The 26,173-nt window shown below is 40.8% G+C and overlaps 1 protein-coding gene and 1 pseudogene across 2 annotated transcripts; both read left to right on the top strand.

The window, feature by feature from the left end:
- The first annotated feature begins 1,970 nt into the window (after window positions 1–1,970).
- On the top strand, window positions 1,971–10,556 carry LOC124702470 (alpha-N-acetylglucosaminidase-like). 2 transcript variants are annotated; one of them, XM_047234609.1, is made up of 19 exons: window positions 1,971–2,299; window positions 2,406–2,482; window positions 2,800–3,011; window positions 3,482–3,603; window positions 4,264–4,349; window positions 4,822–4,916; window positions 5,200–5,281; window positions 5,855–5,961; window positions 6,137–6,167; window positions 6,479–6,596; window positions 6,962–7,012; window positions 7,294–7,403; window positions 7,485–7,587; window positions 7,718–7,816; window positions 8,335–8,445; window positions 8,532–8,767; window positions 9,486–9,723; window positions 9,845–9,923; window positions 10,077–10,556. In XM_047234609.1, the coding sequence occupies exons 1-19, from the start codon at window positions 2,078–2,080 to the stop codon at window positions 10,310–10,312; spliced, it is 2,415 nt and encodes an 804-aa protein (XP_047090565.1). In that variant the 5' UTR covers window positions 1,971–2,077; the 3' UTR covers window positions 10,313–10,556. The 2 variants fall into 2 exon arrangements, with proteins under 2 accessions (XP_047090565.1, XP_047090566.1); XM_047234610.1 differs by lacking the exons at window positions 1,971–2,299; window positions 2,406–2,482 and having other exon boundaries at window positions 2,858–3,011; window positions 3,471–3,603.
- A 1,591-nt stretch (window positions 10,557–12,147) lies between these two features.
- LOC124695642 lies at window positions 12,148–23,918 on the top strand (annotated as a pseudogene).
- Window positions 23,919–26,173: the final 2,255 nt, after the last annotated feature.

Below are 26,173 nucleotides of genomic sequence, written 5' to 3'. Positions count from 1 at the left end.
AAAGATGCCGGCAGTGCCGGAGTGTACACACCGGCAGTGCCGGCCCGGAGTTGCCGGCAGTGCCGGCCACGGCCAGGAGACAGCCTTCTTCCTTCTTTTCTTTTCTTCCTTTTTGAGTGGGTCGAGATTTTCCGTGGTATCTTTTCCCTAACTGTAAACCACTTAGCACACGGTTAAATTGTCACCGGTGTTGTTAACAAACACACAAAACTCAGAGATCATGAAATGTTCTTTCAACATCCACCACTCATGAAGCTTCATGCCACATCTCCGGGTTGACATCAATGAGTCCAAGCCATTCCTTGATGTTAAACCAAACTCTTTTTGTGAAACGACAAGAGAAGAGTAGATTGGCGGGGGATTCTTGAGTTTGGTTGCAAAGCTTACAATTTCCACAATTTCTCCATCCACGGCGCTCGAGCCTATCCGCTGTCCACACTCTATTTTGGAGCACAAGTCAAGTGAAAATCTTGCATTTGGGGGTAGCCCAAGGCTTCCACACCATGTGCTGGTCAATCCAACAATATTGTCATGTAATTGTTGCTCACATTTGTAGATATTAATCTTTACTAGTTTGATTATGAACGTCATTCACAAGGTGAATAATTCATACTTGTTATAACTAAATTCACGCGGGCTGCAGACTTTGTAGACATCCATGCAAATTAGTTCAACAAGAAGGATTTTTAGGCATTGGACTTTTTAATTTGAGAGTAGCATGTCAGTCAAAGTATTACTCCCTCTGTCCCATAATAAATGGCAAAACTTTACTTCAAACATTTTTTACGGATTGGATGGAGTGATTTATTTTGGCTTGTCATTGATGCATCTCTCCAACCTTATAAATTTCTCTTTTTTTTTCAACCTCAAGTCACCCACCCTAGTACGGTGGAGTAGTATCTAGTCCAACCAGCTATTTTCGGTCATTGCGGTTTGCCTCGCCATCTCATCCTCACCGAACAACAACAATCCATGTGTGCTCCGACCATTTCTCTAACCCGTCATACCTTGGCTGGCTATCTTCTCTAGTGTTGGGAAAATGGGCATGGATTAACTGACTTTGTGATCATGCATACTAGAACCCATCAAGTGTAGGGGTCACAAGTTAGTGACTCAAAGTCACCCAACGTCGGTTATTCCCAAGTCAACTAATCTCGGTCGCGAGAATACCTCACCCCGCAACCTCTGCCCTAACCTCCACGTTAAAATAGAAAATTTTGACCCTTTTCTGGAACTTCATGACAAAATGAATTAGTTTTTTTTAGATTCTTTTTTGCATCAAAGAATGGGTAGACCGAAAATTGAAGTAAATCGCGACACCGTGGGTATGTCGACATGGTCTTGCATGGCGCCGAAAATTGACATAAGTCATGGCGTCATGCATACTAGGAGTCCACAACACCCTACCCAAGCACTATTCGGCTCTTGCAAGACTAGAATAGGAAACGAAAATCATCCTGAAAGATACTAGATGCCCCGTCTTCTCCGCATCAAAGAGTCAAGACTCCCATGGACGAGCATTGTGTAAAAGGGTCAGATTGTGAAACTTTTACATAATCTGCTTCATTTTACATTGAGCTTTGGGAAATAGACCAGTTATGTTCATTTTCACAACCTTCACGGTATGAACCTCATTGTTCTTGTTCCACCGTGCCTGCCACATGTCCTCGGCCGTGCCGTTGCCGTCTTCACGAAGCACAAACTAATGGCATGGGCTATACTGCAATTTGGCAAAATCTTGTCACCTGAGTTTTAGCGTATCGGGAGAAAATGACTGTAACAAAATGCAGTCCAAGTGCGAGATTCCAACGCTAAACATCGACCAGTTAAATAAAGAAGGAAAAAAACACTCTAAACATCGACATCTCAACTGCCTTGGCGTTGGGCACAAGGTCCAAATTACATTACTCTGTTCTGCAACTGGGACTGTTCCTACTTATCCAAACCCAAACCGTGGCCCCAGCTGTCAGTCTGACGCGATCATCCTGCCAGATTCCTCACTCCTGCTGCTGCGGCAAGGCCAAGACTCTGCAAGCAACCGGGCCGGAGCACCGCCAAACCACCAGCCGGATTCGCCATGAGGCCGCCGCCGCTTCCATCTCTCCTTCTGCTCCTCGTCCTCCTCCCCTCGCCGCCGGCGGTGTCGGCGGCGGCAGGTCCCGCCACGTGGGAAGCGCTCCGCGCGGCGGCCGGCCGCAGGGCCGCGTCGCCGGTGACGCAGGAGGGGGCAGCCGCCGGGGTACTCCGCAGGCTCCTCCCCTCCCACGCGCCGAGCTTCCGGTTCCAGATCGACCACAAGGTTGGAGCACGCCAACTCGGAAGACGAGACCTCGCTGTCCGAGTGTCAACTAGCGGTACTACTTTGATTCGTATAATCAGCGCTTGTTTTGCTTTCGTCGTTCCAGGGCGGAGTCTGTGGAGAATCGAGCTGCTTCAAGATAAGCAATGTAGATGGCTCGGGCAAAGACGGAGCAGAAATCATGTACGCTTCTCTTAGTCTCTCTTCCTTTGCGTGCACATAATCATTGGCTGCTTTGCAGTTTCCAAATTTAGAGAATAAGTGGAGCTATATATATCAGTTAGTGGTTGTGGTTGTGATCTTGTAGGCTTACCTTTAATTTGATGTTCTGCTGAGCTTAATAGCAACGTGCGCTTAATCAAATGTTGGTCAAATTTCAAAACATTTCCCTAGAAAGGAAGGGTCAAAGTGTGTTCAACTCTTTGGTTCAACTGAGCATGGAGAGATGAATGGAGTGAAAATTCGTTAGGATGCACCTACTAAAATTTCATGGTGTCCAGGATCCAGGGTACTACTGCCGTTGAGCTTGCATCTGGACTCCATTGGTACCTCAAATACTGGTGTGGGGTGCACATTTCGTGGGACAAGACTGGTGGTGCACAACTGGCGTCAGTCCCTCCGCCTGGGTCTCTGCCACAAGTGAAGGGGACAGGAGTGAAGATCGAGCGCCCGGTTCCATGGAACTACTATCAGAATGTTGTCACCTCCAGCTGTGAGTTTCTTGCACGGTTTAGAGTTTTCTTCAGCTCTCATAATCTCTATTTTGTTCATACTTACTCGTGTCTTGAACAGCCAGGTTCAAGTCCTTCAATATACATAGACCTCTCCTGTTGATTTACTGATCTATTTCATCGCATACTGCTCTAATGAATTACTCCCTTTGTTGCTGATTTCTTGATCGTTTAGGGTACTGGAAACTAAATGCACTGTTCAGTTTCTGCTATCATGGCTGTTTGTTTTGATGCAGAAAGCAACAGAAATATATCTGCTAATGCAACCACACATGGCAAATTATTTGGTCTAGTACAATTATGTTCTAAGAAGTCTATGTTGCTACATTTTTTTCCAAATATATGTATTTCATAATTTATTTAGAAATATATATATGATATCTAGCCAGTTTCCATTCTTTGTTGGATTCCAACGTTCTTTTCTGATGAAACTCCTGTAGTATCTCTATAGACTCCTTTGTGTGGTGGGATTGGAGACGATGGGAAAAAGAAATTGACTGGATGGCACTTCAAGGAATTAACTTGCCTTTAGCATTTACTGGACAGGAAGCTATTTGGCAAAAGGTTTTTAAGGTAGTGTGATGGGCACCTATAACTCTGAAATCTTTTCTCAAAATTCGGAGCTTACTTTTGTTACATGATTCAACTAGTCCGTTGTCTCTAGTACTTTCAGCATAATTTTGATGATGTGCCCTATGATTAAATCTGAGCGAAAGCTGGACCAGTCAAAAACTCATCTTCGTTCAGGCTTCCTGACTTGGCCTGGCCTGGTCATTTAAGCTGGTTCAGTCCAATAGGTGGTGCCTGTCTTTTTTTTGCTTGTGTCTACAATGTGGAACTACAATTAGAATTGAATGCTCCTGCAGAAGAATAGTAAATTGGATAATCATTTATACCTTTATTTAGTGTCTACCACTCTATTTGGGAATTGTCATAGCAGCTTGATAAGTGCCAACATTCATACATTTCATATATAATATTACAGCAACTTTTCTGCAAAAAATAGAAAACTTATATGTACATAATGTAGCTACTCAACACAATTCTTACGGTTGCTGACCAGTTTGGAACCTTCAAACATAACATACCTTAAATTTATCTTTTGTTAGGACCACTATTTTTATTTTTACCCTTCTATATCATAGTGGAATTAACTATGATCTTATTTTGCAGTCTACTCTTTAATCTTATTGTTGCATTTGAGCCCTTGTTGACTATTTAATTCTATTACAGAGTTTTAATGTCACTGACAATGATTTGGATGAGTTTTTCGGCGGACCAGCTTTCCTTGCTTGGGCTAGAATGGGGAACTTGCATGCGTAAGTTAAAACTAAATTTAGTGGAGATGAATTAATCAAAAGTTTAGATAATTCACAATATTACGACATAAATAAGGATGTATTATCTCTGTGTTAGCATTTTGGTGATTAGCTCAAACAGGATAAATAGTGGTATTATGTTTTTTTTTAGCAACCAGCATAGCATCACCATTCTGAAATCAATATCCTTTTGTCCATTGTTTGGATTCAGTTCAAGACGATCCTCTTCATGTTGCTAAATTAGATAATCATGAATACTTACTTGAAAAGGCTTTCGTTTTACTTGAATATTTTCTTGCTGCATGTGTGTTTTTGAATGACAGATAATGAAATAATATATCACATTCCCCTAGTGTCTTTAACTCTTTATTCGTATGTTACACTTGGAATGTGTTGTACATGGGATTCATTCGATAGTGTATATTAGATGGTTTGCTATAACATTTCATAATTTTTTGAAACCATTTCTTAGATGGGGTGGACCACTTTCACAAAATTGGTTGGATCAACAATTGGCACTGCAGAAGAAAATATTGTCTCGTATGATTGAGCTTGGAATGGTCCCAGGTATGTTTCTTTTGGAGTCCAGCAATCACCTTTTGTTGTCTTCCCTATTTAGTGTTTATGCTAGTGAAGTAGTGAAACCTTAGACATGCCATCTGAGGTTGGTTTTCCTTCTATCACTGAAGTCCGCTCACACTTTTATTCTTGCCATCTACTTCTAATTTTTAAATCATGCTTTCTGAGCTGCAGTTGACTCAAGAATATATTATTCTATTGGTATCTTGTTGGTATAATACCCTAAATATTTTCTTTAGATTGTATACTTACAATACATTACCATTTTCAGTTCTGCCATCGTTCTCAGGAAATGTACCAGTCGTGTTTAGAAAGTTGTTTCCATCTGCCAGCATAACCAGACTCGGTGACTGGTAATACACACTGTCATGTGCTGCTGATATTCTAGAAATTTTGTTTCGTACTCAGTTTGTTGTACGAAAGGATTTTCACTACCCATACACAAAGGATTTTCCTTCAATTTGTGTAATTGAAGAAGTTACTGAATTGTCATTTTTGTAGCTATTTTTTGTTATCGCCTCGAAAATATATGTGGTTACAATGGAACAAAAAGTCCAGCTTTGGTGCCGATACATTCATTATGTCTCTTGCAAAGTAATTTCAGTGTTAAGTAGTATTAGAGCATTTGAGACAGATAATTGTTTTGTTAAATTGTAACAACTATGAACTTTCCCTTTCCATTTGACTTAGTTGCCATTATTTGGGGCTATGGACACAGTTTCTCATAATATGCGTAGTTAAGGGGCAACTTTGCCTGAAAAATAGCTTGGAGTTTTATGACTGTTATATCCTTATTGTTGCAAAAAAAATGAACTTCACACTACATTCTAAAGATCCAGAAGAACTATCAAATCAGCATGTACTGACAGTATTGTGTCTGATTTTACACAACAAATTATCAGTTGACTCGCATTCCTCTGCTTCAGGAACACTGTTGATGCTGATCCTAGGTGGTGCTGCACTTATATTCTTGATCCTTCGGATGCATTGTTTATTGATGTGGGACAGGCTTTTATCAAGCAACAAATAAAGGGTCTGCATTTCTTTCAGTGGAAATTCACCGGAGTTGATTTGGTCCAATTTAATGCAACTCTTTCCCCTGTAGCTTCATAAACTGCTGAATGAAATAACTAAAACGCACATTTTATGTATGTTTTCAACCTGTGCATGGAGTTCTTATGTTTTTTCTTCTTTTTGGATACATGCAGAATATGGTGACATCACCAGCATCTACAATTGGTAATTCTTCCTAATCTGCTTCCCTGAGATATTTTTTGACAGTGTGCTGCATGATTATTTCTTGTTGGATTACACGGTTCGGATACAATATACTACCATAGTATTTCGAGATTAAAACTTGGGAACATTTTACCATCAGTTAGTCCACCAACACATTCATGTTTGGTCCAATATGTCTGACATTTATTAACATGTTCACCTGTTTGGCATTCTATTTATATATGTTATTTATGTTCCTTACTTGCTTTGGCTTTTTAGTTTATACAGCAGGTGCACTTTGCATACTTTACAATCAGAGTTGTTGCTTTCAGTGACACATTCAATGAGAATACACCACCGACAAATGAACCGGCATATATTTCATCACTTGGTTCTGCTATTTATGAAGCAATGTCAAGAGGTAACAAGGATGCAGTGTGGTTAATGCAGGTGCGCTTGCACTCTTCTTTGACATTCAAGAATGTTACTTGCCTTACCCTATTTTGGTGCTATCGTTTGCCTTTATCTCTCAACTATGTTTGTTACGGAGACTCTATAAATTAAGAGGATACCTCATGCATTACTTATCAAGTCAGAGCACTTGCCCCACAAGCCCCGTTCATAGTCCCATGTCCCAGTTTATAGAAAAGTTAAACAAAGTGATGTTAAATGTTGTCCTATGATTGACCAGTGAAAAGTCACTTACTCGAAGTCACAGTTTGCACTTTATAATAGAAGACATGATTTTCATGAGCACAAAATCGGCTAATTTGAAAAGAGTATTGTAATCTCCTAATCTCCTTTACTTCATTCAGGGTTGGTTATTCTACTCAGATGCAGCTTTCTGGAAGGAGCCTCAAATGAAAGTAAGTTCTTATTTTGGCTTTGATTTTATGTATCTTGAGCACTGACAGAAATGAGGTTACTTGTAAAATAAAGGTTAATGCATACCTTAGTTTTAATCTGCAGCAGGAAAGTGTATGCATACATTTAAGCTCTAATGAAAACAAAGTAGAAAATCTTGTAAATAATAATATGCACATCTGTATACACATCGATGGGAAAAAACGCGCACATGTTAGTTTCGGTATGTAAAGCGACTGCCTATCCTTTAGATGTGGATAATATTTGCTTAGTTTTCTTGCAGGCACTACTTCATTCTGTTCCAATTGGTAAGATGATGGTCCTTGATTTATTTGCCGATGTCAAGCCCATATGGCAAATGTCCTCTCAATTCTATGGTGTACCATACATCTGGTATGTCCCACTCTCTAGCTCTCAAGAATACATTGTATCAACCAGGTTAAGTAGTAAACTAATGAGTATTGCTTAAACTAGGTGCATGTTACACAACTTTGGTGGTAATATTGAAATGTATGGAGTACTAGATTCAATTTCATCCGGCCCTATTGATGCACGTACAAGCTACAATTCAACAATGGTACACTTTACTTTCATACCTTATGTATATTTACTAACAGTAGGAGTCTCCTTTGCTTTTTCCCTAGAAAAGCACATTTTATTGTTCTCTCTGATGGGGGTACTTATAGTTTACCCTTTCTCTTATTCAGGTTGGTGTTGGCATGTGCATGGAGGGAATAGAGCATAATCCAGTTGTTTTTGATCTTATGTCTGAAATGGCATTCCGTAGTCAAAAGGTTAAAGTTGAGGTAAGCATTAGAAATACGCATGGTCCCTGGTGTGTCGTAAATTATGGTTTACTCCTCTTATGTCATCCTTCTAGATAAAGCTTTTAACTTTATATAGTAGAGTGTTAATGTGAATTTGTGTGTTAATGCATAAGGTTTTAACTTGAAAGACTAAGTTATAATTAATATGGTCTGGAGCTAGATTCTGCTAAGGCTTTCCTTATGTTCTTAGTCTCAGTAACACCATGGAATTTGTTGATATTTTTATATCTACAAGGTCAATGTTAACAGGTGTTATAATTTTTTTTTACAAAGAACGTCATATTGTTATTTAATTATTAGTTATTCCTAGGTAAAAATCTTTTACTCGTTCATATGAACATGCGGTGAATGAGAGACAACCTGTTGTACATATCAGTGTTATAGTGTCCAAGTCTTTCTTTTATTGAAACTTGCCAGCTTTGCTGCTGCTTTGATTCTGTCTATATTCCCATTTGCTGAAGTTCTTGATTACCTTCTAATCTATGTCTACCGTCCAGGATTGGTTAAAAACATACTCCTATAGACGATATGGTCAATCAAATGTCGAAATACAGAAAGCTTGGGGAATCCTGTATCATACGATATACAATTGCACAGATGGAATTGCGGTTCGATTTCATACAGATGCTACTTTGTTGCAATCATACAGTGCTTTTTGACATATTCATATATCTTTTCCATATGTTAATTGCAGGATCATAATAAGGACTACATTGTTGAATTCCCAGACATGAGTCCAAGTTCTTTCAGCTCCCAGTTTTCGAAACAAAGAAGTATCTCACCTCCGAGGAAACATCCAAGGTTCTTCTTAAGTGAGGTCTCTGCAAGCCTGCCACAACCACATCTATGGTATTCTACAAAGGAGGCTGTCAAAGCCCTTGAACTATTTATTAATGCAGGCAATGATCTTTCAAAAAGTCTCACGTTTAGGTACGTCTCATCCTAATCATTGATTCTTCAAGTGTACGGATGGCATGTATCCTCATTCTGAGGGCATGATCCTTTAAACTTCTAGTATCAATTTTTTTAAAAAATTGAGCCATTGTCAGCTCTATAAAAGAATAAACTGGTGATTTCTAAACAACTTGGAAATTATTAAATGTTGTGGCATTTAGCCTGTTCATCTGGATTCATGTAGATCATATCAACTATATGCACGAAACAGGGGTAAAATTTAGTTCATTCCTGGGAGAGTGGCTAACAAGTGACAAAGAAGTTTACTAAATGGTGTTCCCATCACATAGGGTTACCAGAATTAACTGGAACCATACGATATTTCGAAAGTACTTTTGTTATGCCCTTACGGTGTCCAAAATTCTACCTCTCCACCCCAGTAAAAGAAACGTGCCATTTGTTCCTGCCTTTTCACCGTTGTATTGGTTCCTTGCTATTTGATATCATACACGTTTTCCATAGCTTGCTTGCGTCCATGCTTTAGCTTGTTCTGATGCATATCAAATGATCAAGGCACAAGTGGGGCTTCAATAAAAATAGAGACACAAAAACTTGAATATAGTAGTCTTTAACAAGAAATAGCTACATGGTACAGTTATGGTCATGGTTCTCGACTCCTTACTAAATAAGATAACTTCTGTGTCGCCATGATCTCCTTCTAACTGATAAGTATTAATTGTAACTGTTATCTCAGGTACGACCTTGTTGATCAGACAAGGCAGGCGCTGTCAAAATTAGCAAATAAAGTGTACCTTGATGCTATGAACTCTTACCAAATGAAGGATTCAAGTGGTTTGAACTTCCATACAAAGAAATTTCTCGAACTCATTGTGGATATTGATACACTACTAGCTTCCGATGATAATTTCCTGCTGGGCCCTTGGTTGGAAAGTGCAAAAAGCCTTGGTATGACTGAAGATGAACGCACACAGGTTGGGTTTCTTTCACACAATTTATCTAGCGTCTAGATCCTGGAAATCAATCTTTTTTTCTTTTATCATGGACTGGATCAATCCTTCTCTTATTATGGACTGAATCAAACTATTTTATCAGTACGAATGGAATGCTAGAACACAGGTGACAATGTGGTATGATGTCACGAAGACCGAGCAGAGCAAACTACACGACTACGGTAATTCATAGTACTGTACTTTACTTTTGAATTAGACAATTCATAGTACTGTACTTTACTTTTGAATTAGACGACTCCGGCTATCCATACAAATGTGACAGTCCACCTCTGTGTTACTAACTGACGCTTTGATCCCCAAATGCTCACTGCCAGCCAATAAATTCTGGAGTGGGCTGCTGAAGAGCTACTACCTTCCAAGGGCATCGAAATACTTCGCCCGCTTGTCGAGAAGCCTGCAAGAGAACCGGAGTTTCCAACTGGAGGAATGGAGGCGAGACTGGATCTCGTATTCTAATGAATGGCAGTCAGCGAAGGATATGTACCCTGTAAAATACACGGGTGATGCTTTGGCGATCTCCAGGTCACTCTTCACAAAGTACTTCGGGTAGCTGTGGCCACGCAACTCTAAGGCGCATGTATTTTGTTGTGGAGCAAAATAATTGTTGTTCTCGTTAGATGATGAAGAATGGGCCTGAGTTGTAACTTCGCAGTTCTGCTCTTGACTCCGCACTTAGACTGGTCAACTTCATGCCCCCAAACATTTGTAATGTTCTACTGGAAAGACCTTCTACACTGGGGTACTATACACGATCTCTGCAACGGTTTTATAATTATAATAATGCAGTGACTAAATTGCACGCCTTCAATGTGATGTTTCGATCCTAGCCACCAAAATTGCTCACCTTCTCATTTACAGGTGCAGAGAAGTCGCATACGTCGAGACTCGTGTGCCCATCAGGGGCCTGATTGGTTGCTTGCGAAGGTCTTTCTTGCATGATTTAGGTTAAAAAACGGACGTTTGGTAGGACACAATGAAAAAGATTTTTTGCACAACACGGTTCTCAAAGCAGCCCAGATGTTAAAGCATGGCCCGTCAAGAATGCTCGATTCGGCCGTTTCTCCGCGGCCAGGCACTGGCGAGCGCGAGGGGGGGGGGAATGTTTCACGCGTCGGGAAAAGCGGGAGACGCCGCGACGCCTCGAGAAAGCGCGCCATAAATCCCCTCACCGCCCCCTCTCCCCTCTCACTCTCGCCCGTTCTCATTCGTCCTCTCCTCTCCCTTCTCTCTCCGCTCGCCACCGGTGGTTCTACTACCGCTGGTAGATCAAAGACCAGTGCGAGGACAATTAAAGAGCCGGCATACGCGGACGCCATCAAGCAAATATTTCTTCCTCGCGTACATGGACCCCTTCTTCTCCTGTTCTAGCTTTGCTCGGCAAGGACATCAATGGCGGTAAGACTCAAATCCAAGCTTTTAGGTTTGAATGTTCATAGATGTGTGGTTTTGCGATGTACGATGTAGGCTTATTTCGGCATGCATGGTAAATCTGTGTAGTTAGCGTCAACTGCTTGATGTGGCGGTTACATTCAGTTGTTCTTTCTTTTCTAGCATGAATAGTTGCTTCAAATAGGTAGATCGGTGTTCACTTACTTGGTTTCCTCGGCAGTGATCTTGCTGTTAAGTTCAGATCTGGTTTTAGGTTGATTTGTAGGCAGATTGGGGGCATTTTCCTATTCATGCCGATGATTAGACGCTAGTGCTAAGCATCTGGAGAGATGTTTATTCAGAACCTAATGCCATGATCGAAGTCCATTATTTGATCATGCAATAGGTTTTGATCAAACATATCATTCATTTGTCTGTGCTATGTTTCATGAGGCCTGACTATACATGTTCATGCCGATGATTATATGATTGTATTGTAGTACTAAACTTTAGTTTGTTCACAACTGAGCCCAAGAAGAATCAGGTAGCTATGTTGAAGAATGTGCACAGAACGCAAGCACAAGTCTTAAGGACTAGGTAGAAGGAGTGGGAGGGAGAAAAAGAGGCCTCGAGGGAAGAAAAACAGGCCCTTGAGAAAGAAAGAAAAAGTTAGAATATGATGTGTTTGATCTCCTAGAACTGGGTGATTTAAACAAGGAGAAGATGAAAAGGATTAGGGCATCATGAAAGAAAGAAAAAGTTAGAATATGATGTGTTTTCTCTCTCTCTCTCTCCCTCTCTCTCTCTCCCTCTCTCTCCCTCTCTCTCTCTCCCTCTCTCTCCCTCTCTCTCTCTCCCGTGCGGTTCCTCGAAGAGTTGCACATGGAGGGAGGGAGTCAACTCCACCCCAGTACGCTGTTGCGCTGCTGGGATTCAGATCCATAAGATCTATTTCCACAACCTTTGGTGGATCGGAAAACCGAGAGTCATCGTTGAGCATCGTGTGTGTGCGAAACTATGAGGTTCAGCACTTGCGGCACTGGACGTCGTACGAGGAGGATTGAACTCGACCCTGAGGTCAGCGACGAGTACGACTATATCATCCACGTTCTAGCAGAATGATAACTGCGTTCGGTATACGAGGGTACGTCACCAAAACTATCTCCGTTACAGCATTACTCTTAGATAGATCTGGACGGGATGCGCTAGTTTGATTTTTTTGTTTTCTGCTGCGAACCCCATCACTTTAGAGGAGTGCAACTCCTTTATGAGATTATGTATGTGCATGAAGTTGTCATGGAAGCTTATCCTTTTCACGAAGGCACTCTAGCACTTTGAGACGATATCTGGGAGGATAGGTGCTAGACGGTTTGTCGGAAGTTTGGAGAACATCTTTGATAAGTTGTGTATGTGGCTGATAGGCATGTAATCGCCTGCTCTCGTAGCATCCGACTTCTTGTGGATGAGAATGATGTTTGCGGAGTTTACCAAGCTAACACAACCGCCCTGAAGCATGCATGGACATGTGAGTGATCACCGCAATCCCAGCAAGATTTGAAGAAAGCACGGATGAAGCCATCGACTTTGCCGAGGGAAGGGAAACACAACCTCCTTAATTGCCTGGTCTTCAAAGGGGTCGTCTAGGTCGGACAGGTCTATAGGAACATAGTCAAGACCCTCCTAGCCCAGACTGAGCTGCCTCGTGTCCTTAGTGCCAAGTTTCTCTTTGAAGTGTCACATAACCTCACATTTCTCGTATGTGGTGATTGATGTGCCCGTGGTAGTGATTAGGGATCGGATGTAGACCTTTCTTCGATGATCGTTCATCCTTGATCTTTGGTGCAACTTGACATTCTGTATGATAAGTAGACCCAGATAGGCACTAGCAGCTGAGTGCTCTCTCTTCATTTAAAAGGGGTTGAGGTTCCTCAGCTTGATCCAAACACCATAAATTTTCTATGACGCGGCTATCTAAATCCTAAGTTCTCCAACGCACTGCCTTTGCCACCTCTTGAGCGCCTTCGACGTCCTGGAGAGCTTGATGTGGACGCGATGAATGGGGTCGATGGCTTGAACATGCTAGTTACACATTTCAGAGATGGTTTCCTTGAAATCCTGCATGCGAAACCAAAATCCCTCTAATGTGAAGGAAGGCTTATTGGGTGATGTAACCGAACCCTGAAGTATAAGGGGTGCATGATCAGAGAACGCAGATGTGATGGCTTGATGGTGGGTGTCGGGAAGAGAACATCCCAGCCGTTGGAGAACAACACATGATCTTATTGGGCAGGGTGAAATTTCTAATATGTCAAATAAACTACAATTTTGGTGATACTTTGGTTTCCAAAACCATTGCATTCTTTGGCTCAAAGAGCTTGAAGTATTCAACACTATTGTTTTTAGAAACTGAAATATTTCCAGAATACTTCATAAAAACCAAGCTCCCAAATGGGACCTAGACTTGTTTGCTGGCATGACAACCATCAAGTACTCCCCCAATTCATGATAAGTGGCGTGGTTTTAGTTTAAAGTTGAACTAAAACCATTGACACTTGTTATGAATCGGAGAGAGTATTTTTTTTGGTTCATGGTCGCAACATCTCTCCTATGCCTAACTACAAGCTTCCACCGTCTTATTTGCATAGAAACATAGTTGTCTCATTCTTAGAGTTTCTCTCTTTTTCTTCAACCTGAAGTCACCCACCCACAATAGTACCCAGTTTTACCGGCTATATCGATGGTCACTACATTGTGCCCGGCCATCGCCCTCACCAAACCGCAACAATTTACTTGTGCTCCGACCATTTCTCTAACGTATCATACTTTGGCTATCTTCTCTAATGCCAGGAAAATGGACACAAATTGGCTGACTTTGTAATCCTACATACTAGAGCCAATCATTAGAGTCGTGACTTAAAGTCACCCAAAGTCAATCATTTAATCTCCTTGGCGGGAATAACTCGCCCTGCAGCCTCTACACTAACCTCCACATCAAATTGCACAGATTTAATCATTTTTTAAAGAAACTTCAGCACAAAATGAATTGAACTATTTCTCTTCAGATTTAACCCTTTTGCATAGCCAAAAATTAACATAAATCACGACGTCATGAGTAGCATGACGCCAAAAATTTAAATAAGTAACGGCGCCATGCATACCATGATGCTGTACCCAAGCTTCACCCCTTCCCCAGGCTAGCGCCGTGCAAAATGATCAAAATCTGAATTTTTTACGTATCTGTTTATTTTATGTTAGAGTTTCAGAAAAAAGATTAGTTAAATTCTGAAAAAAATCAGGATGTATCTAATAAAGTATCTCACAAACATGTAAACTATTCTGTCAAAAAAACATGTAAACTATTAATTGGAAATAATGTACATTTTTGCTATACAATACAAAAAGATAAAAGTGTGGATGTGATTTCAAATCTCCCAAAAATCAGACTTTTTCATTTTTATGTAGCTCGGAATACAAAACATTTTGATTTGGGATTTTGAACGTTTGTAGAACACAATATTAGCTTCTTTTAGGATGTTTTTTCATAAATTTTAGTATTTCTTAAATATAGAGAGCATTGGAAAGAAAAGGACTTTCCGTCTAAACATTGGGCAGAACCGCAGATTGCCGCCCCCACTCCATTACTCAATTCACTCTGCTTTCCTGCTTTCCATTACTCAGTGTGACGCGATCATCCTCCCAGATTTCCTGCTTCTGCCTGGGCTCTGCAACTGCAAGGAACCGAGCCGGAGCACCGCCAAGCCACCAGCCGGATTCGCCATGAGGCCGCCCCCGCTTCCGTCTCTCCTTCTGCTCCTCTTCCTCCTCCCGTCGCCGACGGCGGCGGTGGCGGCAGGCCCCGCCACGTGGGAAGCGCTCCGCGCGGCGGCCGGCCGCAGGGCCGCGTCGCCGGTGACGCAGGAGGGGGCGGCCGCCGGGTTACTCCGCAGGCTCCTCCCCTCCCATGCCCTCAGCTTCCGGTTCCAGATCGACCCCAAGGTTTGAGGCCTTGAGCTCGCCAACTCCGGAGACGAAACCTCACTGTCTCCACTAGGACTACTTGGATTACATATAAACCAGCATTTGTTTTGTTCTCGTCGCTCCAGGGCGGCGTCTGTGGCGAATCCAGCTGCTTCAAGATAAGCAATGTAGATGGCTCGGGCAAAGACGGGGCAGAAATTCTGTACGCTTCTCTTCATCTCTTTTTGCGTGCACAGAATCGTTTGCCTGCTTTGCACTTTCCAGATTTTGAGAAAATAAGTGGATATAGTTAGTGGTTGTGATTGTGATTGTCTAGGATTAGGTTAGGGTGGTTTCGAAATGGTCTCCACCTTGACACTATTGCGTGTGTGATTTACCTTCTTTTCGTTTCTTTTTCGAAAAGGACTGCCGATCTATTAATAGTCATCAACAGCAGTACAAAAGAAAACCAAAAGTAATAAAAATTAAAAAATAGGTCCTTGAACCTTTAATGTGATGTTATGATGAGCTTAATAGCAATGTGCGGCTTGATCAAGTATTGGTCAAATTTCAAAGCATTTCCCTAAAAAAAGAATGGTCAAAGTGTGTTCAACTGAGCAGAGCATGGAGAGATGAATGGAGTGAAAATTCGTTAGGATGCACCTACTAAAATTTCAAACTGCTAATGGTTCTATGGCAAGAAACTAAAGGTGAATGCAATCATCTCTTCATGGTGTCCAGGATCCAGGGTACCACTGCTGTCGAGCTTGCATCTGGACTCCATTGGTACCTCAAATACTGGTGTGGGGTGCACATTTCTTGGGACAAGACTGGTGGTGCACAACTGGCGTCAGTCCCTCCGCCTGGGTCTCTGCCACGAGTAAAGGGGACAGGAGTGAAGATTGAGCGCCCGGTTCCATGGAACTACTATCAGAATGTGGTCACCTCCAGCTGTGAGTTCTTTCACGGTTTAGTTTTTTCTCCAGCTCTCATAAAGTCTATTTTGTTCTCATGTCTTGAACAGCCAGGTTCAAGTCCTTCATTATACATAGACCTCTCCTGTTGATATACTGATCTATTTCATCACATGCTGCTCTAATGAATTACTCCCTTTGTTGCCAGATTCATTCCTTGATCTTTTAGGGGTACTGGAAACTAAATGCACTGTTCAGTTTCTACTATCATGGTTGTTTGCTTTGATGCAGAAAGCAACAGAATTATATCTGACAATGCAGCCAGCCAGCCACACATGGCAAATTATTTGGTCTAGTACAGTTATGTTCTAAGAAGTTTATGTTGCTACATTTTTTTCCATATATATGCATTTCATAATTTAGAACTATATATATGAAATCTTGCCAGTTTCCATTCTTTGTTGGATTCCAACGTTCTTTTCTGATGAAATTCCTGTAGTATCTCTATAGACTCCTTTGCGTGGTGGGATTGGAGAAGATGGGAAAAAGAAATTGACTGGATGGCACTTCAAGGAATTAACTTGCCTTTAGCATTTACTGGACAGGAAGCTAATTGGCAAAAGGTTTTTAAGGTAGTGTGATGGGCACCTATAACTCTGAAATGTTTTCTCAAAATTCGGAGCTTGCTTTTGTTACATGATTCAACTAGTCCGTTGTCTCTAGTACTTTCAGCATAATTTTGATGATGTGCTCTATGATTAAATCTGAGCGAAAGTTGGACCAATTAAAAACTCATGAACATTCAGGCTTTCTGACTGGGTCTGGCCCTCGCCCAATTCTGTTGGTAAATTGGTCATTTAAGCTGGTCAGTCCAATAAGCGGTGCCTTTTTTCCCTTGTGTCTACAATGCCAGAATTACAATTAGAATTAAATGCTCCTGCAGAAGAATAGTAAATTGGGTAATCATTTACCTTTATTTAGTGTCTGCCGCTCTATTTGGGAATTGGCATGGCAGCTTGATGAGTGCCAGCATTCATTCTTTTTATATATAATCTTACATCAAATTTTGTGCAAAAGTTAGAAAACTTATATATACATATTGTAGCTACTCAACACAATTCTTACGGTTGGCAGTTGCTGACCAGTTTGGAACCTTCAAACATAACAAACCTAAAATTTGTCTTTTGTTAAGACCACTATTTTTATTTTTTCCCTTCCATGTCATAGTGGGATTAACCATGATGTTATTCTGCAGTTTACTCTTTAACCTTACTGTTGCATTTGAGCCCCTGTTGACTATTTAATTCTATTACAGAGTTTTAATGTCACTGACAGTGATTTGCATGAGTTTTTCGGCGGACCAGCTTTCCTTGCTTGGGCTAGAATGGGAAACTTGCATGCGTAAGTTAAAAGTAAATGTACTAGAGATGACTTAATTGAAAGTTGCTAGATAAATCACAATATTATGCCATAAATAAGGATGTATTGTCTCTGTGTTAGCATTTTGGTGTAGCTCAAACAGGATAGTTAGTGGTCTTATGTGCTATTTTTTTTCGAGCAACCAGCATAGCATCACCATTCTGGAATCAATATTCTTTTGTTCATTGTTTGGATCTTCAGTTCAAGACAATCCTCTTCATGTTGCTAAATTAGATAATCACGAATACTTAGTTGAAAATTCTTTCGTTTTACTTGAATATTTTCTTGTTGCATGTGTGTTTTTGAATGACAATATTGAAATAATTTCTATCACATTCCCTACGCTTATTGCACTGCTTCAAACATTGTGTCTTTATTCTTATGTTACACTTGGAATGTGTTGTACATGGGAATCGGCCGATAGTGTACATTAGATGGTTTGGTATAAACATTTCATAATTTTTTAAACCATTTCTTAGATGGGGTGGACCACTTTCACAAAATTGGTTGGATCAACAATTGGCAATGCAGAAGAAAATATTGTCTCGTATGATTGAGCTTGGAATGGTCCCAGGTATGTTTTTTTAGAGTCCAGCAATTACCTTTGACATGCCATCTGAGGTTGGTTTTCCTTCAATCGTTGAAGTTTTCTTAACATTCTTTTACTATTGCCATCTACTTCTATGTTTTAAATTATGCTTTCTGAGCTTGAATTGACATATGAATATATTATTCTATTGATATCTTGTTGGTATAACTCCCCAAATATTTTCTTTAGATTGTATACTTACAACATTACCATTTTCAGTTCTGCCATCGTTCTCAGGAAATGTACCAGTCGTGTTTTGAAAGTTGTTTCCATCTGCCAGCATAACCAGACTCGATGACTGGTAATATACACTGTCATGTACTGCTGATATTCTAGGAATTTTGTACTCAGAGGATTTTCCTTCAATTTGTTGTACTTGAAGAATGTTACGTAGTATTAGAACATTTGAGACAGATTCATGGTCTTTAAGGCGGTAAGGCGTCCTAAAGCGCTGGGGGCGCTTTACCGCCCAAGCGCCTCAAGCGGGGAAAGTGGTAAGGCGCTGGGGGGCGCTCTATCGCCTAAGCGTCCTAAGGTGGACGCCTTAAAAACCATGTACAGATTAACAAGTTTCAGATTTTTTTTAAAAAAATTAACAACTATGAAACTTGAACTTTCCATTTGACTTAGTTACCATTATTTTGGGCTACGGACCTCATAAGATGCTTAGTTAAGGGGCAACTTTGCCTCAAAAATAGCTTGGAGTTATATGACTGTTAAGGGACCTCTTCCTTCTTTCTTACAGAATGAAGGATGACCTCAAATCCCCCCTTTTAGCCTGGTTAGACGCTCTGTAGCTCCTTTGGGCTATGCCCTGGGCTAAGCCCTTTTGTACATTCCTTCCCTCAATTTTGTACATATTGTTCTCTTTTAATAAAATTTACTGTCGGGGCCTCCCCTACAGTTTTCAGCTCAAAAAAAAAGATGCTTAGTTAAGGGGCAACTTTGCCTCAAAAATAGCTTGGAGTTATATGACTGTTATATCCTTATTTTTCAAAGAAAGGGCAAAAAAAAGAACTTACCGCAAATCAGCATTCTAAAGATCCAGAAGACTAGAACTATCAAGTCAGCATGTGCTGGCAGTATTGTGTCAGATTTTGTGGAACAAATTATTAGTTGACTCACATTCCTCTTCTTCAGGAACACTGTTGATGCTGATCCTAGGTGGTGCTGCACTTATATTCTTGATCCTTCCGATGCATTATTTATTGATGTGGGACAGGCTTTTATCAAGCAACAAATAAAGGGTTTGCATTTCTTTCGATGGAAAGACACCGGAGTTGATTTGGTCCAATTTAATACAACTGTTTCCCCTGTAGCTTCATAAAACTGCTGAATCAACTAACTAAAGCGCACATTTTATGTATGTTTTCAACCTGTACATGGAGTTCTTATGGTTCATCTTTTGGATACATGCAGAATATGGTGACATCACCAGCATTTACAATTGGTAATTCTTCCTAATCTGCTTCTCTGAGATATTTTGACAGTGTGCTGCATGATTATATTTTGTTGTTGCTTGTTGGATTACACGGTTCAGATACAATATACTACTCCCTCCATCAAATTTTTAGGGCATAGCATTTCGAGATTAAAACATGAGAACATTTTACCATCGGTCAGTCCAGCAACACATTCATTTTTGGTTCAATATGTCTGACATTTATTAACATAACATGTTCACCTGTGTGGCATTCTATTTATATATGGCGTTTATGTTCCTTACTTGATTTGGCTTTTTAGTTTATATAGCAGGTGCAACTTTGCATAGTTTACAATCAGAGTTGTTTGCTTTCAGTGACACATTCAATGAGAATACACCACCGACAAATGAACCGGCATATATTTCATCACTTGGTTCTGCTATTTATGAAGCCATGTCAAGAGGTAACAAGGATGCAGTGTGGTTAATGCAGGTGCGCTTGCACTCTTCTTTGACATTCAAGAGTGTAAAAAACTATGTGTTTGATTCTCTTACGACAGCAATAAGTCCTTAATGTAGAAGTAAGTTGTGTCGATTGGGTGTTATGGACGACTTTTGCGGCCAATCCTATAGGCGCCAGCGTCCGTGCTGCAAGATTGTGGAACAACCAATTAGTTGTTTCCCTTTCTCTTTATATACTTCCCTTACCATATATTTGTGCTATTGTTTGCCTTTATCTCTTAGCTGTGTTTGTTACGGAGACTCTATAAATTAAGAGGATACCTCATAAATTTGTTATCAAGTTAAAGTACAGAGCACTTGCCCCGGAACACTTGCCCCACAAGCACCGTGCTTAATCCCATGTCCCAGTTTGTAGAAAACTTAAAACAAAGTCATGTTAAATGCTGTCCTATGATTGACGAGTGAAAAGTCACTTACTCCAAGCCACAGTTTGCACTTCATAACAGACATGATTTTCATGAGCACAAAATTGTCTAATTTGAAAGAGTACTATAATCTCCAAATCTCCTTTACTTCATTCAGGGTTGGTTATTCTACTCAAGTGCTGCTTTCTGGAAGGAGCCTCAAACGAAAGTAAGTTGGCTTTGATTTTATGTATCTTGAGCACTGACAGAAATGGGGTTACTTGTAAAATAAGGGTTAATGCATACCTTAGTTGTAACTTGCAGCAGAAAAGTGTATACATACATAAGCTCCAATGAAAGCAAAGTAGAAAAATCGTGTAAATAGTAATTTGGACATCTGTATGCACATCAATGGGAAAAAAACACGCACATGTTGATAGTGTTTGCTTGTTTTCCTTGCAGGCACTACTTCATTCTGTTCCAATTGGTAAGATGATGGTCCTTGATTTATTTGCCGATGTCAAGCCCGTATGGCAAATGTCCTCTCAATTCTATGGTGTACCGTACATCTGGTATGTCCCTCTCTCTCTCTCTCTCTCTCTCTCTCTCAAGAATACATTGTGCCAACCAAGTTAAGTAGTGAACTAATGAATGTTGCTTAAAATAGGTGCATGTTGCACAACTTTGGTGGTAATATTGAAATGTATGGAGTACTAGATTCAATTTCATCTGGCCCTATTGATGCACGCACAAGCGACAATTCAACAATGGTACATTTTACTTTCCTATCTTATGTATATTTACTAACAGTAGGAGTCTCCTTTGCTCTTTCCCTAGAAAAGCACATTTTATTGTTATTTCTGATGGGGGTACTTACATTTAACCCTTTCTCTTATTTAGGTTGGTGTTGGCATGTGCATGGAGGGAATAGAGCATAATCCAGTTGTTTTTGATCTTATGTCTGAAATGGCATTCCGTAGTCAAAAGGTTAAAGTTGAGGTAAGCATTAGAAATACGCATGGTCCCTGGTGTGTAGTAAATAATGATTTACTCTTATGTATCGTTCTAGACAAAGCTTTTAACTTTATAGAGTAGAGGGTTAATGTGAATTCATGTGTTAATTCATAAGGTTTTAACTTGAAAGATTAAGTTATAATTAATCTGGTCTGAAGTTAGCTTTTGCTAAGGGTTTCCTTATGTTCTTAATTTCAGTAAAACCATGAGATTTATTGATATTTTTATATCTACAAGGTCAATGTTGACAGCTGGTGTTATAAAAGAAAAGTTCTACAAAGAACATCAAATTGTTGTTTGATTGTTAGTTATTCCTTGGTAGAAATCTTTTTCTCATTCATGTGAACATGCGGTGAATGAGGTACAAACTGTTGTACATTTCAGTGTTATAGTGTCCATATCTTTTCTTTTATGGAAACTTGTTGCCAGCTTTGCTGCTGCTTTGATTCTGTCTATATTTCCATTTGCTGAAGTTTTTTATTACCATCTAATATATGCCTACCGTCCAGGATTGGTTAAAAACATACTCCTATAGACGATACGGTCAATCAAATGTCAAAATACAGAAAGCTTGGGGAATCCTGTATCATACGATATACAATTGCACAGATGGAATTGCGGTTAGATTTCATACAGATGCTACTTTGTTGCAATCATACAGTGCTTTCTGACATATTCATATATCCTTTTCATATGTTAATTGCAGGATCATAATAGGGACTACATTGTTGAATTCCCAGACATGAGTCCAAGTTCTTTCAGCTCCCAGTTTTCGAAACGAAGAAGTATCTCAATTGTGAGGAAACATCCAAGGTTCATCTTAAGTGAGGTCTCTGCAAGCCTACCACAACCACATTTATGGTATTCTACGAAGGAGGCCATCAAAGCCCTTGAACTATTTATTAATGCAGGCAATGATCTTTCAAAAAGTCTCACGTTTAGGTACGTCTCATCCTAATCATTGATTCTTCAAGTGTACGGATGGCATGTATCCTTATTCCGATGGCATGATCCTTTAAACTTCTTGTTCAACTCTTTCGGAAATTATTAAATGTTGTGGCATTTGGTCTGTTCATCTGGATTCATGTACATCATATCAACTATATGCACGAAACAGGGGTAAAATTTAGTTCATTCCTGGGAGAGTTGCTAACAAGTGGCAAAGAAGGTTTTCGTGAATGTTGTACCAGAATTAAGTTGAACCATACGATATTACGAAAGTACTTTTGTTATGCCCTCGCAGGATCCAAAGTTCTATCTGTCAACCCCAGTAAAAGAGACGATGTGCCATTTGTTCCTGCCTTTTTTACGGTTGTGTTGGTTTCTTCCAGTTTGATCTCATACACATTTTCCATAGCTTGCTTGCGTCCATGCTTTAGCTTGTTTTGACTTTTGAGTCATATCAAATGATTCAAGGCACAAGTAGGGCTTTGATAAAATAGAGCAAGCCACACACAAAAACTTGAATATACTCTTTAACAACAAATAGCTACATACCAACACATACCAACACATGACTTCGGTTGTGCATGTGCGGTCCGCACAATGTAGCTACCCAGTTGAAAACGTCAAAAAAAAAAAAAAAACAAATAGCTACATGTTACAGTTCCGGTTATGCTTCTCGAGTGCTTACTAAATAAGATAACTTCTGTGTCGCCATGATCTCACTCTAACTGATAAGTATTAACTGTAACTGCTATCTCAGATACGACCTTGTTGATCAGACAAGGCAGGCACTGTCAAAATTAGCAAATAAAGTGTACCTTGATGCTTTGGATTCTTACCAAAAGAAGGATTTGAGTGATTTAAACTTTCACACAAAGAAATTTCTCGAACTCATTGTGGATATTGATACACTACTAGCTTCGGATGATAATTTCCTGCTGGGCTCTTGGTTGGAAAGTGCGAAAAGCCTTGCCATGACTGAAGATGAACGTACTCAGGTGGGGTTTCTTTCACACAATTTATCTATCGTCTAGATCCTGAAAATCAATCTTTTTATCTTATCATGGTCTGGATCAATCCTTTCTCTTATTATGGACTAAATCAAACTATTTTATCAGTACGAGTGGAATGCTAGAACACAGGTGACAATGTGGTATGACTTAACGAAGACCAAGCAGAGCAAACTACACGACTACGGTAATTCATAGTACTTTACTTTTGAAGCAGACGACTCCGGCTATCCATACAAATGTGACGGTCCACTTCTGCGTTACTAACTGCACACTTTGTCTTTCAAATCCCCATTGCCGCAGCCAATAAATTCTGGAGTGGGCTGCTGAAGAGCTACTACCTTCCAAGGGCGTCGAAATACTTCGCCTGTTTGTCGAGAAGCCTGCAAGAGGACCGGAGTTTCCAACTGGAGGAATGGAGGCGAGACTGGATCTCGTACTCTAACGAATGGCAGTCAGCAAAGGATCTGTACCCTGTAAAAGCCACGGGTGATGCTTTGGCGATCTCCAGGTCACTCTTCGCAAAGTACTTAGGGTAGCTGTGGCCACGCAACTCTAAGGCGCATGTGCTGTGGAGCAAAATAATTGTTGTTCTCGGTAGACGATGAAGAGTGGACCTGAGCTGTAACTTCGTAGTTCTGCTCTTGACTCCGCAATAAGTCTCGTCAACTTTATGCCCTCAAAGATTTGTAATCGTCTACTGGAAAGACCTTCTATACTGGGGTACTGTACACGATTTCTGCAACCGTTTTATAATATAATGCAGTGACTAAGGGTACGTTTGGTTCTTGCCCATGGTTGCCCTACAAAATATCTGGCTAGCCAAAATTTTGGTTGACCTTTTGGTTGCCCATGAGTTGGCCAATATTGGCAAGAAAACTGAACTAGATTAGGCAAGTAGCCATTGGCATGCCAAATAATTGGCAACCATCCAAACAAAGGCCAAAGTTTTGACCATGCCCAAAATATTGGCAGGGTAACTTTTGGCCACAATCCAAACATGCCTTAAATTACACGCCTTCAATGTGATCTTTCAATCCTAGCCTCATTTTTTTTACGAAACACAGTACAACGTAAGCGTGTTTAAAAAAATATTATGCCTTTATGAGTCTCGTCGCAACGTACCTTCTGCACTGGGGAGTACAACGTAGGGACGTTTAAAAAATATTCTAATTTTATGAGACATCAAAGTATCAAACCTAGGATTTAAACTCTGCTAGCCTAGGGATGTCGATATCTTTCTAACCATCCAACCACAGGTATGTTCTCTCCTAGCCACCAACTCTGCTCACCTTGTGATTCACAGTTGCAGAGAAGTTGCATTCATGTTGAGACTCGTGTGTTAACACAACGGTCAGTTTAGGTGGCAGCGTGATGGTAACAACGTACGGGTAGGGGTCTGTTTGGTGAGCGCTCGTGCGGGTGCTCATGCAAGTGAGTGTGACATCTGAGGGTGTAAACGGAATGAATTGGATTGGATTTCGCTCGTATAATATTCTTTATCATATTTTGTTTAATTCCGAGTGAAGCGGATAATAATCGGGTGCGGATTCGAACGCGGATATATCAAACCGTAGATTCGAATGAACAACGGGATGGACTTGAACCGAAAACAAAAATATTCGGAAAAATATTCTCATAGGCAAATAATTATATTTCTAGCAAAACCTAAGAAAAAATTTAACCTCAGGAATCAATTTATTAAGAAAACGGTAGCGATTGTCACTAGTGGCCTAAACGGATAGAACAATTTGTGCATCAAATCCGGCTCCGAATCCGTATTAAGGTATCCATATCCGATTTTAGAGAATCCAACGGATAAGGATATCTGATTTCGAAGTGGCGTCCGAGATATGATGTAGGATATGGCACTTCAAATACCATGCTGAAGTTTAATTAGAATTATGGAATATTTTCAAACTGGATGATCCAATTTTCAAGCCAAATGTCAAGTTCAATATGGCAAAGTTAGTAATCATAAGGTTGCAGAATTAATTTGGTGGGCACATCTGCCTCTGAGTATAAGCACCGGCATGGTGATTGTCGTTGCCTAATCGACGGTGCCTCGGAGGAGGGATCCTCACGAGGGGGAGAAGAAGTAGGGGCCATAGGGCGGAGTGCACACGGGACGGTGGTACGCGATTTACCCAGCTTCGGAACACCTGCACGATGACAGGGCCTACTACTGCTTGTCTGGAATTATCTGGGCGCTTTGGCGTTGTTACAATGAGTTGTGGTTGTGCCTCTAGGGCTCCCGTGATCCGGCTTATAAAGGCGCACGGATCTAGGGTTTACATGTAGAGTCCTAGCCGGATTACAGGTTGCCTAACTACGGTACAATGTCTTGCCGTGTACGTCAAGGATCCGCCTTCCCTTAAACGTCGTACTGGATCCGGGTTCCATATGGGCCTCCACGGATCCGACTTCCTCCGAAGGTCGGTTGGGATCCGGCTTCCCTATCCTGGGCTGGACTTCATCCTTCAGGATCAACAGCAACTGGGCCGCCCGATGGGCCACATGCCACATCACCATCTATGGGCCACCCGGGCTTGCCGGATCTAGGCACTGTCGATGGTACACCCATGAAGTATACCCACAACAGTAGCCCCCAGAGTTCTCCGAGTTTCACCTCCTGTTTCCGCCTTGCTAACGCTTCATGAGTTCCGGCAATTTCGGTAACGCGGAGAAACTTGAAGAACTCCAACTTCACATTTTCTTCTTTCCCAACTTTTGGTCGGAAAATCCCCTCATCCTGCGGGACTTCATCCATCGATAGCATATGGCATGTCTCCGGGTTACTCCCCTGCTTGCGGACAAGAGTTTGCTTATCTTCACGCTGCTACCCGGAACCTTAAAAGATTCAAACCGTTCTGCCAATCTTGGCACCATTTTCGCGCGATTGAGCG

Source organism: Lolium rigidum, chromosome 3, assembly GCF_022539505.1.
Source record: "Lolium rigidum isolate FL_2022 chromosome 3, APGP_CSIRO_Lrig_0.1, whole genome shotgun sequence".
Taxonomy (NCBI): Eukaryota; Viridiplantae; Streptophyta; class Magnoliopsida; order Poales; family Poaceae; genus Lolium; species Lolium rigidum.
This window is presented reverse-complemented; position numbering and strand designations above follow the sequence as displayed.